The sequence below is a fragment of the Rhinoraja longicauda genome, chromosome 32 (assembly GCF_053455715.1).
Source record: "Rhinoraja longicauda isolate Sanriku21f chromosome 32, sRhiLon1.1, whole genome shotgun sequence".
NCBI lineage: Eukaryota > Metazoa > Chordata > Chondrichthyes > Rajiformes > Arhynchobatidae > Rhinoraja > Rhinoraja longicauda.
Window position 1 is genome coordinate 5,328,858 of NC_135984.1, and position 19,254 is coordinate 5,348,111.

Sequence of the window (19,254 nt, forward strand, 5' to 3'; positions counted from 1 at the left end):
GATGAGTGAGATTGTTTAATAGTAATTTTCAATTTTTAAAAGTTCTACAAGGCATAATGTCTGAAGAAGGGTCGCATCCATGCTCTCCAGAGCTGTTGCCTGACCCACTGAGTTACTCCAGCTTTTTGTGTCTGTCTTCAGTGTAAACCAGCATCTGCAGTTCCTTCCAGCACATAAGAATTTCAATGCCCTTTATACCAAATATACACTTTATAAAAATTGAAATCCAATTAAATTAGCAATTCATTTTGCTACTTTAAACACAGCAGCAAACCCTGGGGAGAAACAGTTCCTCAATGACAGCAACTCGTGTATTTCTCGTGGAGTCTCTGTAGAGAGCATCTCCCATCGGCCATTCTTCAATTTTCTCGGTGTTGTCCTCGTTTGTATGGTTAAAGAAGGTGGTGCTGGGTATCATTGCTCCTGTGGTGCTGGGACTCATTGATGCGGCGGAGCTGTTTAATACATTGGTGGGTTGACACCAGCGTCTCATGTATTTTGGTGAAGGCTTCACTGCCAAGTTCTTCATACACTTCTTCACCAACAGAATCCAACATTACTTCGAGTGTATCAACCCTGTCACTAATGTATTGAGTAAAGAAGAACTCTTGCGATATCAGATTTTCTGCCGAAATATATATACCATCTACCGACATCATGGCCACATCTGTCCAATAGTTGCCAATATTTGTTCTGAGGGTTAAAAGACAATCAGGTAAGCATTAGGAAATAACACACAAGCACGCCATAGTCTAGTTTAGTTATACAGCCCACCGAGCCAACCAGCAATCCCCGTACACTAACACTATCCCACACGAATTGGGGCCGATTTACAATTAATCCTGTACATCTTTGGAGAAGTCCAAGTGCCCAAAGACCAGTACGTTTTTGGAATGTGGGATGAAGCCAGCGCACCCAGAGAAAACCCATGCAGGTCAAGGGGAGCACGTACAAAGTACATACAGGATCCATAGTCAGGATCGAACCTGGGTCTCTGGCGCTGCAAAGCAGCAACTCTACTGCTGCGCTCATTCAAACCAGTGTTTAGGCTCGAGACAGAGAAACCCTTCTTGATTCTCAACCAGTCCGAATTCCTCTCTAACAGTTTTATCCTGAAAGTTCACTTCTTATCCATTAAGAAATGTATATCATTATCAACTTGCACAATCGTAGGATATCCCAAGGAACTTGAAAATCAATAAAAAGAATATTTCTGAAGTGCATTCTTTGTTTAAAAAGCGATCACATTTTGCAAGTTGATAATGATATACATTTCTTAATAGTCGTGCCAGAGCCAGCGGTTCCCCAGTTCAGTACAGTTTAGTTTATTGTCACTTGCACTGAGGTACAGTGAAGAGCTTTTGTTGCGTGCTATCTAGTCGACGGAAAGACAATACATGATTACAATCGAGCCATTTAAAGTGCATAGATACATGATAAGAGAGTAAGGTAAAGCCAACAAGGATAGTCCGTGGGTCACCAAAGAGGTAGATAGTTCACCACTGCTCTCTGTTGTGGTGGAATGGTTCAGTTCATATGCCTTCACGTGGTGTGGAATATAGGAAATATTACTCCTCTATTCCAAAGGGAGGAAGCCAGAGAGAAGGAAACTACAGCCTAATTATCTTAGCACCAGTCAGTGGGAAACATTAGAAGGTGTAATCAAAGGACTAACCAGCGGCATGCTTTGTTGAACCCACGGTAACCTGGAGAAACAACCTGGCTTTGTTATGAGCATCGCATTCGACCAATTTATTTATTTATTTAAAGTAACATATGCAATGGTTGAAGGGGAACATAGAACAATACCCTGCAGGAACAGGCCCTTCGGCCTAAAATGTGTGCTTTGAACAAGATGCCAAGTTCAACTAATCTCCTCTGGCTGCATGTGATCCATATCCCTGCAGTTCCTGCACGTTCATGTGCTCATCTAAAAGCCTCTTAAACATCGTTATCATATCAATAATAATAATACTATCTCCCACAATCACCCTCGTCAGTGCATTCCAGACACCCACCACGATGTAAAAACCTTGCCACGTGCATCTCCTTTAATCTTTGCCCCTCTTGCCTCAAGGCTACTGTCCGTCCTCTAGTCTTTGACATTTCCACCCTGGGAGAAACGTTTTGACTTATCCATGCCTCACATAATAATTTTATATAATTCTATCAGCTCCCCTCAACCTCCGTAGCTCCAGAGAAAACAATCCATGTTTGTCCAAGCTCTCCTCATTAGATGACTCTCTAATCCAGACAGCTTCTGGTAAACCTCTTCTGCACCTTCTCCAATGCCTTCACAGCCTCCTAGATAACTTTTCACAACTTTTGTGCAGGAATTGTTACCTTAAAAATACTCAATAACTAAATATCCATCATCCTTTGCACAAGTGTGATTCAGGACACTCAGAGAAGATATCGCTCCTCCTGGATTCATAGAGTGACACAGTGTGGAAACAGGCCCCTCAGCCCAACTTGCCCACACCGGCCAACAATGTCCCAGCTACACTAGTTCCACTTGCCTGCACTTTGTCCATATCCCTCCAAACCTGTCCTATCCATGTACCCGTCTAACTATCTTTTAAACGATGGGATAGTCCCAGCCTCTACCAGCTCCTCTGGCAGCTTGTTCCATACACCCACCACCCTTCGTGTGAGAAAGTTACCCCTCAGATTCCTATTAAATCTTTCCCCTTCACCTTCAACCTATGTCCTCTGGTCCTCGATTCCCCTACTCTGGGCAAGAGACTGAGTGCATCTACCCAATCTATTCCTCTCATCATTTTGTACACTCACATTTCATTCCTCTCTCTGGCTTCTACGGCCAACCCCTTATTTTTGAACTGGCCACCCTCGGCCTTAGATTCTCCACATCCAACCTCACAAAAACCTTTAATAAAATTACTAGCTTATCACAATAAAATATATAACAATGCCATTAAACAACATTTTGGGTCAGGTCATATTGTGACATTAGACCAGATGGCAACAAGGTCGGTCAAAGCAACAGGTTCTGGATCACTTTGAATACTTACACAGCTATTTCGTACACCTTTTCACGGGCAATTTCGTAAATTTCGATCCCGATATCGCCCAAATCCCAAAAAGGTCTCCGCCACTCCCTGGAATTTTCCTCCAGACTGTTATCTTCAGGGATGGCTGCACCTTGCAATCCTAGGGAGAAACGTAGGAAAACGAGACAGGCACGAGAATCCAGGCTGATGCTAGTCTTTTGGAAGAGAAGAAAAACCTAGTGTCTTCAGGTGGATACAGAAGGTCACTTGCTCCTGTTCTGAAGAAGAACAAGGAGGTTCTGAAGAAGAAGAAGGCAGTTCTTCCTGCTGCTCAGCCAATACATGAGCTCTCTCTCTCTCTCTCTCAACATCAGATGAGCCGTTACCTGCTCCCCCTCACCTTGATGTGCCACCAATTGTCAATTGGCTTGGTATGAATGTAAAATTGTCCCTGGGGTGTGTAGGATAGTATTAATGTGCGGGGATCGCTGGTCAGTGTGGACTCGGTGGGCCGAAGGCCCTGTTTCCGCGTTGTATCCCGAAACTAAGCTAAACTGCTCCCTTCATCAACAGATGCTACAAATTGAAAGTCAACGAGGGCAATCAGTAATGGTAATTTTGTACGTTCACATTTTTCCATGTGCTTTTTCATGGTTGTGTTTAGGTTAGTTTGAAGAGTTTGTCTCCTGTACCTGTAACCAGCAAGAGTACCAAAGCAACAGTGAATGTCTTCATGATGGTGTCAGCTCCTCAACTCTCTGTAAAGGCTGCAGAAATGAACAGATGGAAACATCACCATTAATTGAGTCAATAATTCATCACCAGAAAGGTTGATATTTAAATCTTGAAGTTCATTTCTGGAGTCAAGCACGAGTAATTAGCAATGCTCTAAGACATGGACAACCAATAAACCATTTTTTCCTCTTTCCTTGGGTTCATTTCCTCATATTATAATTTTTAAACTTCTCTTTACCATTTACTTTTACCTCATCCAATATTTATTTCTCAACACATTGCTTTGACAACCTTTCTCTTCAAACTTCCTACTGCCCGTCTTTAAAAACTCAGCCTTTGTCCTTCATCATGAGGGGAATAAATAGCGTAAATGCATAGTCTTTAATCCAGCGTTGGGGAATAAAGAACCAGGGGATATAGGTTTAAAGTAGATTTTAGATTTAGAGATACAGCGCAGAAACAGGCCCTTCGGCCCACCGGGTCCGTGCCGCCCAGCGATCCCCACACATTAACACTATCCTACACCCACTAGGGACAATTTTTTTAACATTTGCCCAGCCAATTGACCTACATACCTGTACGTCTTTGGAGTGTGGGAGGAAACCAAAGATCTCGGAGAAAACCCACGCAGATCACTGGGAGAACGTACAAACTCCGTAGTCAGGATCAAACCTGAGTCTCCGGCGCTGCATTCCCTGTAAGGCAGCAACTCTACCGCTGCGCCACAGTGGTAAGAGGGGAGCATTTAGTAGAAAGCAGAAGGGCACCTTTTCTTACATTAAAAGAATGAACTGCCAGAGGAGGTAGATGAGGCAGGTACTTTAACAACATTTAGACATGTACACGGAGAGGAAAGGTTTAGAGGAATATGGGTCAAAGGCAGGTAGGTGGGACTAGTGTAGATGGGACATCTTAGTCGGCTTGTGCAAAACCGAGTCTGTGCTGACCAACAATCACCCAAACACTAGTTCTATCCTCCACACTAGGGACAATTTAGCGAAGCCAATTAACCTACAATCTCGTGCGTCTTTGGAATGTGGGAGGAAACCGGAGCACCTGGAAAAAACCCACATGGTCAAAGGGAGAACGTACAAACTCCGTACAGACAGCACCCATTGTCATCTGAACCAGGGTGACGGGCGCTGTAAGGGAGCAACACCAATGCTGTTCCACTGTGCCTCACCAGGATCTTCAACATTAGCTTCAGGGTCTGCATACTTATCACATTCAGACCTTGGGATCTTTACAACAGCCAGGAATGGAAAACCTCTGTGTGCTCTCTATCTTTCTCAGAGGTGTTGACGATATTAGAAGAGTCCTTATCATTGCACCCACTCGGACTATCTGACTCAACCTCATCAGGGACTGGTCCCAGTGTGTCCCAGTCAATGTGACTTGGTGACACCCAGCACACTCAGTTTGATATATATTCTGGTAATCAGGACATTTGGGGTGCAGAATATCAGAAATATCACTGAACAAAAAGTTCCTACTTTACCAGTTTTCTTCTGGTGCAGCGTGAAGTACAAAACATACCTCTTACCTGCTTGCTGTTGACTCTCTGCAGGTCTGGTGTCCGGGGCTCAGATCCCAGCTGGTTAATAACTGGACGTTATCTCCCACATCTGATAAGAAATAGCCAACCAGTGCCAATTCCATCTTTCCTAACGTATGTCAGGCTAGAGTCAAGGATAAACATCTCTCAGTGTTTGTGCCCAGCAAATATTAGCAACAAATAGACACAAAAAGATGGAGTAACACAGCGGCTCAGGCAGTGTCTCTGGAAAAAAGGAATAGGTGACGTTTCGGGTCGAGACCCTTTTCAATCTGAAGAACGGTCTCGACCCGAAACGTCACCCATTCCTTCTCTCCAGAGATGCTGCCTTGTCCCGCTGAGTTACGCCAGCATTTTGTGTCAAAGTTCAAAGCATGTTTGTGACAGTGAGATGGATGGTCATTCTGGTTGCAATTGTATCTTGAACGTTCAATAACTCAGATACACACAAGATCCATTCCGAGACTTGAGTACAACTGTTGCCACACCTCCAGTCTCCATACTCTAGTTCACAACTGATGGCATTATTCTCTCTCACGAGACATTCCCCTTGAAAGACCCCCAAAGAGTCTAAGGTCTCACCTGCATGGTGAGAAATGAGCGTTAGTGAGATGGGTGCTAGAGTACAACAGTGGATATCCCAATTTTATTTCTCCATCAATGAATCTGACTGGGTCACATCAGTGCTTGTGGATCTCACACTCATTTGCCAGCCAACACTTCCCAATGACTCAAAAATCAACCCAACCAGGGATTGTTCCTCCACGACTGGCCTTTTCTAGACCCATCTATACTTACTCTTACTGGCGGCCATCAAGAGTTGCCAAGATGGGGATTCTCCCTCTCTCTCTCTCTGTTGCCTTCGGGCTGTGTTTGGCCCACTAATGAAAGAGACACAATTCCAGGGATGATTGGATATTGAATGGAGTCTGGCCCCAAACCAAGGTCCTGGATTCACTGGACGTGACAGAGGAGACATCATCTTGCTTCACTGAAGGGCTAGTGATTAAACTCTATCATCACCAATAAGCTAAATTAAAGATGCAGTATTGTGTGGAACTGAACTGACATAAAGACCCATCTTCCACATCACCCCAGAAGTCATCTTCAGGGAACATGTGGGAAACCAATGGTTGGTCCCATTCGATAGAATCACCATTATTAGTGAAAGCAACACACCGAGGGCTGCAGATTGCTGCTTAGGCAAATATCAATAGAAACCTGTCCACCAAGAATCATTTGTTGTTTCTAAATACTGGACTATAACATAAACCCGTCCCCTTTCTCTCTGCCTCCTGCTCAAATGCTAACTTTCATTCACCAACATCCTTTTTCCCTGTGCCTGTGACTGACAAAGAGGTTTGACAGGGTTTTCAGCCAAACCCTGGTACCTCCTTGATTCTGAGGTTTCTGGGTTTTGCATTGTTTTCCTGCCTCCAATTGCGTTGCAATTGATTTGTCCCCACCTTACACCTTTCACCTTACACTCACCAAAATGCCTCCAGCCACGTGTCCCTGATCATCAACCCTTCAAACCCCATGATCGAGGGAATGCATCCAATACAAACTCTTACAACATTGGCAAAATAAAATGCAATTACACTAAAATAAATATTGACAACCATTTTGCAAATGATTAAAAAAAATCCATGCCCTTGTGTTCAGGAAGAAGGAATACGAAGAAAAACAGATTTCTGTCCATGTTTAGAATTCACATTCATTTGTAAAAATAAAGCCAAGGTTATGAAGATACCTCTTTTAAACCATTTAGCTACATTTTAAAATCAATGAATAGAAACAAAGCGTACCAAATGGCGGCACAGCGGTAGATTGCTGCCTTACAGTGCCAGAGACCCGGGTTTGATCCTGACTACGGGTGCAGTCTGTGCGGAGTTTGTATGTTGTCCCTGTGACCATGCAGGTTTTCTCTGGGTGCTCCAGTTTCCTCGCACATTCCAAAGACGTGCAGGTTGTAGGTTAGGTCACAAGTCTGGTAGGATCTCATTGAACAGTAGAATAACCTCTGTGTAGAAAGGAACTGCAGATGTTGGATTATACAGAAGATAGCCACAAAGTGCTGGAGTAACACAGCGGGTCAGGCAGCATCTGATGGGTGACATTTTGGGTTGGGACTCTTCTTCTGGTCCCGACCTGAAACATCACCCATTCCTTTTTTCTCCAGCGATGCTGCCTGACCCGCTGAGTTACTACAGCTCTTTGCGTCTATCTTCAGTAGAATAACCTCTACTTTTTATCTTCCTTAATGCTGTTACAAAGTAACCAAATGTTTTGATGGAATTAGTACTTACTTAAGCTACTTGCAGATCTTAGAGTTATTTATCTGTTCAATGGTACCTCTAGCTGCGTCACTTATTTGGTTGAGGTAGTTATGCAGAGAACCTCTATCTTTACCCCAATTAATTTGCAGGTTATCTTTCCTTTAGACTGCACTACGAGCTTCTGTACAAAAGCAAATGACACAAAAGGGTGCACTGGTAAATCCTAAACAAGGTCACAGTAACATTTTATTTTTATTTATATTTAATGCATATTTATATATTTAAATTAGATTTTGATTTAATATTTTTATTTTTTCAAATATATTCTTTTACACTTCTATTTTAGTTTCACCAGACGTCTGATGTTTTGTGCATTTATAAAATATATTTGGGAGAACATCCAAAAATTGGCACCATCCATGTGTTCCAAAGAGCTTTACAGATCATAATGTTTCAAGTGAGCAGCCGTTGTAACGCAGGGAACAAGGGAATCGATTTACACATTCCACAAACTGCAAGGGCAATGCGGTTGATGGAATGGTAAATATTATATAGGATAGGATCTTTTCCCTTCCCTTTCATCATAGATTTTCAATTGGATTTTTTAATTGAATTGATTGAAAGACACAGCATGGAAACAGGCCCTTCGGCCCACTGAGTCCAAGCCGACCATTAATCACCTGTTCACCTAGTTCTCAGTCTGTTGGTGAACGCTTTCAAGATTCTGCAATTTGAATTGAATTATTTTTTAATCAAATTAATCGCTCGATGTCAAAACATATTTTTAATAACAAAGTGAAAGCCACATAAAAGGTGAATAAAACAATAACCCTCCCCTCCCCCCACTCACCATCAAAACCACCACAGTCACATTTGTGGAGTCATCTAAGTTCCTTGGAACCATCATCTCCAGGGACCTTAAATGGGGGGCCACCATCGACTCCACAGTCAAAAAGGCCCAACAGAGGATATACTTCCTGCAGCAACTATGAAAACACAATCTGCCGCAGGCAATGATGGTCCAATTCTACACTGCTATCATTGAATCCGTCCTCACCTTCTCCATCATGGTCTGGTTTGGCTCAGCCACCAAGCACGACATCCGGAGGCTACAACGGATCGTTCGATCAGCTGAGAAAGTTGTTGGCTGCAACCTTCCCCCCCGTTGACGAACCGTACACTGCAAGGGCCAGGAAGCGAGCGGGCAAGATCATCTCTGACCCCTCTCACCCTGTCCACAGAATCTTTGAAGCACTTCCCTCTGGAAGGCGACTCGGACTGTCAAAGCAGCCACAGCCAGACATAAAAACAGCTTTTCTCCACGGGTTGTAGTTCTACTCAATAACCAAAGTCTGCAGTCTCTTTTTTGCTCTGTTTTATTTTCACCCGCATGTTTAGACCATAATGTTGTATCCTTATTGTTTTGATGTGTTTATGCTTTATTCTTAATTGTTAACTGTATGTTTGTGTTGTCATTTGTGAGCGGAGCACCAAGGCACATTCCTTGTATATGTACATCCTTGGCCAATAAACATTCATTCATTCAATATGAACTATTACCTTATTCTGGCATTGGCCACCAAATAATTTTATGGTATTAGATGAGGTTTGAGCATTATTACTTGAATATGTTATTTTAGTTGTGCAGATACGTGCAAGTTGTGCAGATACGTGCGGTAGATATTTCTGATGTCTGCACAATTCTTCAATTTTCTTCAATTATGTTATTTGTTATAGATTTCTCAAGCACAGCATTATGGATATCCAAATTATACGATATATAGCTTAACTTGTTAGTCATTACTTAGTAAGTCATTAAATAAAATAATATAATGTAATGTAATGAAGCCATTAAACTTTTCAGCATCAAATGTTTATTTTTAAATCAAAATCTGTAATCTGGATATCTTTATTTGTCATCCAAAAAACAAGTCTTTTGGACGAGATTTCGTCACCCACAGTCCAACAATAAGAGCAATAAAATAAGCAAATTACACAACCCCAACCAACACAAAACACACAAAAAAAGAAACATCCATCACAGTGAGTCTCCTCCAGCCCCCTCCTCACTGTGATGGAAGGCCATAATGTCTTTTCTCTTCCCCTGTACACAGTTCTGCATTATTTCAATCATTTAAGTCACATACCTGTGGTTATAAAGAGTAACAAGGTCAGAACAACTGCCTTCATGATGGCTGCTGGCTTAGACACTGTAAAGAAATAAAATCATTTAGAATTTCTGAATGGAACATTTTTGTCATATCAACAAGATTACACACTCAGTCTCTGCAGGCTTATGAAGGACAAAAGGATTGAATTACTTGGTCTTTAACTCCATGCTAGCTCAGTTATCAAATGTGTTGCCTGGTGTTCGAAAGAAGTTTCAGGTTTCATTGTGGTGAGTCCAATACAATTTCATTCAGCATCTCTTGCTAGGCTGGGGGAAAATTAAGATTTGTCACTACCCATCTTAACTGTTCACTATTATTTATTTATTCAAAATGATAATGCTGGAAATATCCCCAGCGAGCCTTGAAGTATTTGCAGAGAAATAGAGCTAACATTTCAAGTGACCGTCCATCACCTGTGTTGAGAGGCCACTGACCTAAAACATTATTTCTTTCTATATATTCTTCCATGACTCATTGTGCATTTCCAGCATTTAAAAAAAAAATAGATTTACAACATCTGCAGAATTTTGCTTTTGTAGGTATTGGTTTGGGATAGGGAAATTCAGACCGAAGTAAAGCAGCCAAATTGCAGCATAGTGATGCAGTGGTGAAGTCACTGCCTCACAGCGCCAGAGACCTGGGATCCCAATTACGGGTGCTGTCTGTATGGAGTTCGTATGTTCTCTCTGTGACCGCGTGGATTTTCTATGGGTGCTCCGGTTTCCTCCCACACTTCAAAGACGTACAGGTTTGTAGGTTAATTGGCTTTTGTAAATTGTGAATTATCCCCAGTGTTAGGATAATGCGAGTTTTATAGGGTGATCACTGGTCGGCACAAACTCAATGGGCTTAATGGCTTGTTTCCACACTGTATCTCTGAAGTTTACAGTAAAGTCTAAATATCCTTCCAACAAACAACATCCAGACTCTGAGATAACATTCCATGAGATATGAGAGATTATTAATGTTAATACGTCAAAGAAAGGCGGGCAAGAGGAGGAAGATAAAATAAATAGTCGATTTTTCATTGATAGTAAACTGAACCTTGATCGTATCATTAAGTGAAAAACAACTTTAAACTTGGTCAGGATTTTAATAGCTAGTTTCCAGCGTGTTTAATTCAACACATTTCACTAAAAAACGACCTCACCTAGAAGTTGGATTTTTTTTTAATCATCTTTTGGGGTCTCACATATTATATGAAAGTGAATCTTGATCATAACTAGGATTTTTCTCTGAATTAATTTTATTCAATAATTAGCCTAAAACACGTTTTCCCAGTATCTTGCACTGCTCGTTCGCAAAAAAAAATCCTTTTAAAAAGCAAGACTAAGTCTCAACATTGAGGTGGAGTATTATCAAAACTCGGAGGAATGTCTAAAAATGTTTTTTGTAAAGTTAATCACTTTGAACATGTTGTACATGCAAACACGACTGCAAGCTCTCTTAAACTGTATGGACATGAATGATCAAAGCAGTCTATGCTTGAGTTAATTCTAAAGGTGCCACAAGATCATATGCCTCACTTGAGTCGTAGAGCATGGAAACAGGCCCTTCAACCCAACTTGCCCACACTGACCAACATGCCCCATCTACATGTTCCATCTGCCTGTGTTTGGCCCACATACGATACGATAGAACTTTATTCATCCCAGGAGGGAAATTGATCTGCCAACAGTCATAAAAACCTCAAATACATGGAACATGGAATTAAAGTGACAAGTGGAAAGGATTGGGGATGTGCAAAGATGGGGGGGGGGGGGGGGAATCAGTCTCAATCTCAGAAGGAGTTGTTGTACAGTTTGATAGCCACAGGGAAGAAGGATCTCCTGTGGCGTTCTGTCCTGCATCCCTCCAAGCCTATCCTATCCATGTACCTCTCCGAATGTTTCTTAAACATTCCGATAGTACCTGCAAGCTAGAATACCAGATTACTAATTTACTACTATTACTAACAACTACTCGGACAAGAAGACTTTGGTTTAATAATTGAAGGCCAACACCTCTGAATGAAATTGCAGCATTTCCTCAAGAAAAAGCCCTGGAGTGTTAACTTGGATTACAGGTTTACCTTCTAAGAGTGCATCAAATGAATCAAGTGAAATATAAAATCCTTAAACCAAGCAAAATGTACTGTATGAGTTCACTAGTCCAATCTCCTTATTGCTGAAAAAAACAGGAGATTCATAAAATAATTAGACCAGTAGGACATGGCCATTAATCTTATGCCACATAATCTGAAAATATTAGACAAAAATAACCTCCCTCCCCAAAGTCCTTTAGATTAACGAAATTCAAATCATAAAAATAGTTTTAAAACGAAGATTTTCACATCTCGCGGTGCAGGTCATGAACAATTGTAGCTGAAATTTAATTTTCAGTAGACATTTTTTCAAATTAAAGTACTTTAACAACATACCTAAAGAATAGTTAAAATATAAACAACATTTCTATAATAGGACACTTAACTACATTGTAAATATTATTCTCAAGCATACTATCTTAAAATTTCTGACATTTAAAATGTCAAAGTATTGTGACTCGTGAAATCAACTATCTCTCGCCTATATCCATTGAAGTTGCTGTACTTTTCCTCTGCCTAGATTCCAAGAATCCTGTGTATATCATTCAGTAGTTATCTCATCTGATAAAGAAAGGAACTATAAACCTTTACTTATGTGGAAGTACAGGAATCAATGGCCAACGTTCCCAACGTCCAACAAACACGAGTAGGGCAATGATCAACTGACCACATGAAGGGTCATTTCAAGAGATGGTGCATAATGATCTTCCTCCTATCAAAATAACATTGGGTTCATTTAACTGTATTTTTCTGCATTATCTGCTATTTCACTCGTTCCAGCCATGCTAACATTTCCAGCAATTATTTCTTCCCACAATTACATCAGAATGGATTGTGTGAATCCTTGTGCTTCTTCATTAGAGCCCCTGTATACAAAGGTATATTTAACCTGCAAGCCATCACAGCTAATCTTTCAGCAAATTCACCAATAGTTATCAATAGTAATTAGAGAGAGGAACCCAGAAAATTTTGTTTTCCTTGTTGCTCTCATCAAAATCTATTAATTTGCCCGTGTCCTATTTGGAAAGATAATGTTTAATCCATAATGTCAATGCAAAATGTGGTTGTACATTGACCAGCTCCCTCAAATTCATGAAGACAAATGACCCTGGAAAAAGAGACCCGACGAGGAAAGCAAGCTCATCCACTCATGCCTTACAGCACTGAGCCTACTAGAATGCAAGATCAATTGGAAGATAACCTATTAGCATGAAAAAGGGAGGAACGAGTTATTGTAAGTACATCACTGCTGCAAAAAAATGACACCTGGTGTTCTCCAAATCTTCCTTTCTTTGCTGACTCAGAATGAGTGCCAATCCCCCAAAACTCTCATATTTGTACTTGAAGGGTTCAGTGAAGGCCACTCATGGAATGGATCCTAAAGGTCCACCTTCGGTCATAGACCACAACTCATTTAGCACACTGGATTCGCTGATTCTGACTCCAAGGAGATCCACTCCATATTCCTGCTATTAACTCCAACACCTTGTGGTAATTTACCTTCCAAGTACCACGCAACAAAATTATATTTCAAGCCTAACAGAACACTCCTGCAAGGAGTCCTCATCCATTCAGTAAGGTTTCGACTGGCCTCCTGTTGATTTGCAGCATCATTGCAGTAGAAGACCCAAGGAAATTCAGGGACTGAATCATTAACCTTAAATAAAGGCAAACAAATGATCACATTCTTAAGCTCGAAGGTATTTATTCACAAAATGCTGGAGTAACTCAGCAGGTCAGGCAGCATCTCAGGAGAGAAGGAATGGGCGACGTTTCGGGTCGAGACCCTTCTTCGGACTGACGTCAGGGGGGCGGGACAAAGGAAGGATATAGGTGGAGACAGGAAGATAGAGGGAGATCTGGGAAGGGGGAGGAGAGGGACAGAGGAACTATCTAAAGTTTATTTAAACTTCAGGAAACGGGGCTTCCCCTCTTCCATTATAGATGAGGCTCTCACTAGGGTCTCTTCTACACCCCGCAGCTCCGCTCTTGCTCCCCCTCCCCCCACTCGTAACAAGGACAGAATCCCCCTCGTTCTCACCTTCCACCCCACCAGCCAGCGTATCCAACAAATCATCCGCCAACATTTCCGTCACCTACAACGGGACCCCACCACTGGCCATATCTTCCCATCCCCTCCCCTTTCTACGTTCCGCAGAGACCGTTCCCTCCGTAACTCCCTGGTCCACTCGTCCCTTCCTACCCAAACCACCCCATCCCCGGGCACTTTCCCCTGCAACCGCACGAGATGCAACACCTGTCCCTTTACCTCCCCCCTCAACTCCATCCAAGGACCCAAACAGTCTTTCCAGGTGAGACAGAGGTTCACCTGTACCTCCTCCAACCTCGTCTATTGTATCCGATGCTCCAGGTGTCAACTTATTTACATCGGCGAAACCAAACGCAGGCTCGGCGATCGCTTCGCTCAACACCTGCGCTCGGTCTGCGTTAACCAATCTGATCTTCCAGTGGCTGAGCACTTCAACTCCCCCTCCCATTCCCAGTCTGACCTTTCTGTCATGGGCCTCCTCCAGTGCCATAGTGAGGCCCACCGGAAATTGGAGGAACAGCACCTCATATTTCGCCTGGGCAGCTTGCAGCCCAGTGGTATGAACATCGACTTCTCCAACTTTAGATAGTTCCTCTGTACCTTTCCTCCCCTCCCCCTTCCCAGATCTCCCTCTATCTTCCTGTCTCCACCTATATCCTTCCTTTGTCCCTCCCCCCTGACATCAGTCTGAAGAAGGGCCTCGACCCGAAATGTCGCCCATTCCTTCTCTCCTGAGATGCTGCCTGACCCGCTGAGTTACACCAGCATTTTGTGAATAAATACCTTTGATTTGTACCAGCATCTGCAGTTATTTTCTTATACATTCTTAAGCTCCAACACCCTTCCATGAATGATCAAATAATTATTCCAAGGCAATTGCCAATGATAGACATTTAAACAAATGCAAAAAATCTCCGGACATTAAGATTGGACTGTATACAGTCTACAGCAGCGGATACAGCCACCCATTTCTGAAACACTGATAGCAGTGTATTGTGTTACTGCTGGCCTTATGCATCACCTTGTTTCACTCTACCTTATTATCCACTTTGCATGAGCATCAGGTTTTATGTTGCAAAATCAGTATCGAAATTTGCTGCAGAGCGCAATTAGCTTCCGGAGCTGAGGAATGAGAACAGTGCACCAAGTTCACTGGGTTCTTATTACTGACTTTTATTTTACTGGCACATAGTTAGCATTATTATAACAATGCAATCAGTCTGCTACTTGTCTCAGTTGTTAACCAACATGTCAAATCAGCAGTTTAAGAACAATTATCAATCTGTACAGGACAAGATTAGATGCCGCAGTAATTTTCAACCTTGTCAATTGTATAGAACTACTTTTAAAAGATCTAATAAAGTCTGGACATCTTTGAACATTTGAAACACAGTTTTCTATAAATTACCTTCAGTCTTTTTGTTCCAGTTTATTTAAATAAATCAGCATTTTTGTTATTGAAAGCCAGCTTTTATTTTCAAATACCTAGGATTCGGACATACAGCCAGCTGATATCTACCAAGCATGACTTGACATTGGGCATTTTGTTTTCGGTGCGCCTTCTCCACATTCAAGTCTTTAGCCACAAACTTTCATCAACAGCATACTTTGTGGGGAGCAACCATTTTCTATCCTTAACAGCCCTGCCTCATTCAAAGTTTTCCTATTTGAAGAAATCCTAAAACTACAACATGCACAGCATATATCTATAGTACAAGTAGCTGCAGAGAGGATTATGAACATGATTCTTGCAAGCCCTGACAATTGACATATCAAATTAAAAATCACTTACACACCATTATCTAATCCATATCAAAATGCATGAAAAACATTCAAGATTGTGTACAAAGACTTTTACATAATCTGTTACAAGACCACAAATACACTGCAGTGCAGTCCTATTTTAGCTTTAGGAAACATCTATGTTGAGTGGCAATACCTATAGTGTCATTTTCCAAATAGATCTGACCACACTTCCATTTCAGGAATGTTCTCAGTCAAAAAGACACAAGAGATGGCAGATGCTGGAATCTTGTCGCAAAAAATACAAAGTGCTGGAGGAACTAATCTGGTTAGGCAGCATCCATGGAGGGAATGGGCAGACCATGTTAAAAGTCTAAAAACTTAGGTTCATAGAGTCATATTTCCCTCAGAGTACACAGTTGTAGACTAATTGGAGTAGGGAGAGAAAGCTGGAGAAAGAGGGGAGAAAGTAGACAATAGACAATAGACAATAGATGCTGGAGGAGGCCATTCGGCCCTTCGAGCCAGCACCGCCATTCAATGTGATCATGGCTGATCATTCTCAATCAGTACCCCGTTCCTGCCTTCTCCCCATACCCCCTGACACCGCTATCCTTCAGAGCTCTATCTAGCTCTCTCTTGAATGCATTCAGAGAATTGGCCTCCACTGCCTTCTGAGGCAGAGAATTCCACAGATTTACAACTCTTTGACTGAAAACGTTTTTCCTTATCTCCGTTCCAAATGGCCGACCCCTTATTCTTAAACTGTGGCCCCTTGTTCTGGACTCCCCCAACATTGGGAATATGTTTCCTGCCTCTAACGTGTCCAACCCCTTAATAATCTTACAAGTTTCGATAAGATCCCCTCTCATCCTTCTAAATTCCAGTTTAGTTAGAGATACAGCGCGGAAACACTGGGTCCGTGCCGACCAGCGATCCCCGCACACGAACACTATCCTACACACACTAGGGACAATTTACACTTATACCAAACCAATTAACCTACAATCCTGCACATCTTTGGAGTGTGGGAGGAAACCGGAGCACCCGGAGAAAACCCACGCAGGTCACGGGGAGAACATACAAACTCCGTACAGACAGCACCCGTAGTCGGGATGGAACCCGGGTCTCTGTGGCGCTGTGAGGCAGCAGCTCTACCCGCTGCACCAGCGTGCCGACCCATGGCGACAGTGGAAGAGAGTATACAATATTCCAGTAGGGGAGAGAAGTTCCAGTATTCTGATCACCTGAAACTCTGCTTGTCCACTCCTTCCTGCCTGTTCCTCCAGCACTTTGTTGTTTTCATAATCTCAGTCGTTAATAATGAGTAAAAAATTGATCAGAGAGGTCAAATTTTATATGGGTAAACAAGAATAATAATCTCATGGGAATGAGACCAGTAGAACCCAGAGCAAAGATTCTGCAGCTGGGTTTGCAACAGAAAGGCAGTTGGGTGGAGGGAATATCAGAAGGCATGAGATATAAAAATACACAGGACTATTTGAACTATAGCCAAGTATTAACAAGGGTATGCCTCCAATATGGAACTCACAACCCAAACATTTTTGCAAGATCAATTTCACCATTACACATTTTATGAATGGATCCAATATGTCTCTGAGCTGGAACCTTATAAGCTGACTAACTCACCAGCATCTTGAAGTAATGTGATCACTACTTGTTCAGACCTTTGTCATTTGCTCATTCTAAAACTTTCAATTTCTTAAGTGATTTAGGAACTATAGTGAGCACTCATTCAGGATAGCAAATCACCTGAACTTTTCAAGAGTAAAGAAAGGTCATTAAATGTGGTTTCGCAGATTATTCAAAACCCAATTTTAAAAGTAGGCAGCTTGTTGTTACGCTTTCTACTTTCATTTCTATCGCCATTAAAATAATTATAATTTATTCCAAAGAAAAATGAGAAAGATTTGCCTTCACACAATACCTCCATATGTTTCTTAAAATTTAAATATACTTTATGCATTTTTAATTTTATGGCACACGTCAAAGTATTTTTCAAGAATTCAAATCAATGCTAACTTTACCAAAGATATCAATGGAATTTGGTGGATGAATTTGGAAGAGAGTACTATAAGTGAAAAATGTTTCTCTGATCAAAGCATTTATGGACATTATGAAGCAAGTACAATGCAAGACTGGACTCACCCATAACTATATTTCTGTTTCTCCATAATAGACCATAAAATATAGGGCAGATGAGAAGAGGCTGCCAGAAATGCATCAGAATAGTCAAGGTTACAGTGCAATGGTGGAAGGTTTCAACTGCAGATGACCTAAGGTAATGTTAGAGCTAAGGGATTTCACAGAGTCCAACATGGGTCATCTCAGTAACTGACACTTTGGTTGAAGCTTAAGGCTAGAAATAAAAGTAAGGGAGCAGTGTTTCTGGAAAGATCGTAAACAATGGTTTTGGTCTTCTCACCATTTCTGTCCATACAGTGCTAAATGCTGGACAAATAATCTAATAATATGGAAGTGGGCACTGCTAAACATGACCAATTATATTTAAGCCTTAAACATGGAAAACAATTGCATGTCTCACAATTGATATAATTCATTCTAATAACTGTACAAATTCAATTCAACATTATTATACATCCACACAAAATTCGGGTTCATGGTTGAAGTTTTTAAAAAAAGTCTTGGAAGTTTACTGCATGGAAACAAGCCATTCTGCCACAAAGTCTTTGCTGACCATCAAGAACCCATTTATACTTACTCCAATTGTTCTCCCCACATTCTCATCAACGTTCCTCCTAAATTCACCCATGATTTGTAGTGACCAATTAACCCACAAATCTACATGAGATGTGGGAGGAAACTGGAACACCTGAAGGAAACCATGCAGTCACACAGAGAATACAGAAACCCCAACATAGACACAAAAAAAAATAGCAGGGTTAATAACTTGAAACTCATAACAGAGTTCTGGATATTTAAAGCAATATGGATGACTATATTTGTTACATTTACTGGACACTTCTTTGTGTGCAGATACTTGCACCTAATAATTGTATTTTAAACCTGCACAGTCTAATCTGACAATGGCATAATAAATTAGACCATCTTGAAACTTCACAGAATAATGAAGGAGCTAAAATGGAGGAGAAAGGAAACAAGTTACAAGAGATTATGTAAGTGTTCAGTGTTCTAAGGTATTCTATGATTCAAGTTGTTCCTTGGTCCAGGAACTTTTAAATACATCCTGATTTAAAAAAATGTCACGGCAACAAAACACTCAAACTATCACAAGCATTTGTGGTTTGGATACGTTTCAAATTCTTAATCTAATATTGTGGATTAATATAAATGGACATTAACATATTACAAATTAGACCACTAGCATCTCAGACACAGCGTCAAATGCTTTAATGTGTGGACAGACTTTTATCATTAACTATCAAATGTGTATCCCATTGCCAAAACACAATTAAACAGGCTAAGAACAAGTAACGTATTTTGGCCCAGTGTACTTGTACTAGAAATATCATAAATGTATTATGATGTGTAATGTGATTATAAACTCAAAAAACAATGTTGATGATAATCTAACGAAATAATAACAATTGTCAAGTCAAATTACATATGTTTTATTTGTCATGA

General features: G+C 41.3%; 1 protein-coding gene across 2 annotated transcripts; it reads right to left on the minus strand.

Moving 5' to 3' along the window:
- Window positions 1-5,359, minus strand: LOC144608743 (uncharacterized). Of its 2 annotated transcripts, none has more exons than XM_078426783.1 (4): window positions 5,290-5,359; window positions 3,704-3,778; window positions 3,033-3,171; window positions 1-693 (listed from the first exon to the last, which is right to left on the minus strand). In XM_078426783.1, exons 2-4 carry the CDS (start codon window positions 3,744-3,746, stop codon window positions 393-395), a joined length of 483 nt encoding a protein of 160 aa, XP_078282909.1. In that variant the 5' UTR covers window positions 3,747-3,778; window positions 5,290-5,359; the 3' UTR covers window positions 1-392. The 2 variants fall into 2 exon arrangements, with proteins under 2 accessions (XP_078282909.1, XP_078282910.1); XM_078426784.1 differs by having other exon boundaries at window positions 5,283-5,315.
- Window positions 5,360-19,254: the final 13,895 nt, after the last annotated feature.

Coding starts and splice junctions, on each gene's coding strand:
- LOC144608743 (XM_078426783.1), bottom strand. CDS start 3,746: ATGAAGACATTCACTGTTGCTTTGGTACTCTTGCTGGTTACAG. Junction 3,172..3,703: donor GGTACTCTTGCTGGTTACAG/GTACAGGAGACA, acceptor GTTTCTCCCTAG/GATTGCAAGGTGCAGCCATC. Junction 694..3,032: donor AAGGTGTACGAAATAGCTGT/GTAAGTATTCAA, acceptor TTTAACCCTCAG/AACAAATATTGGCAACTATT.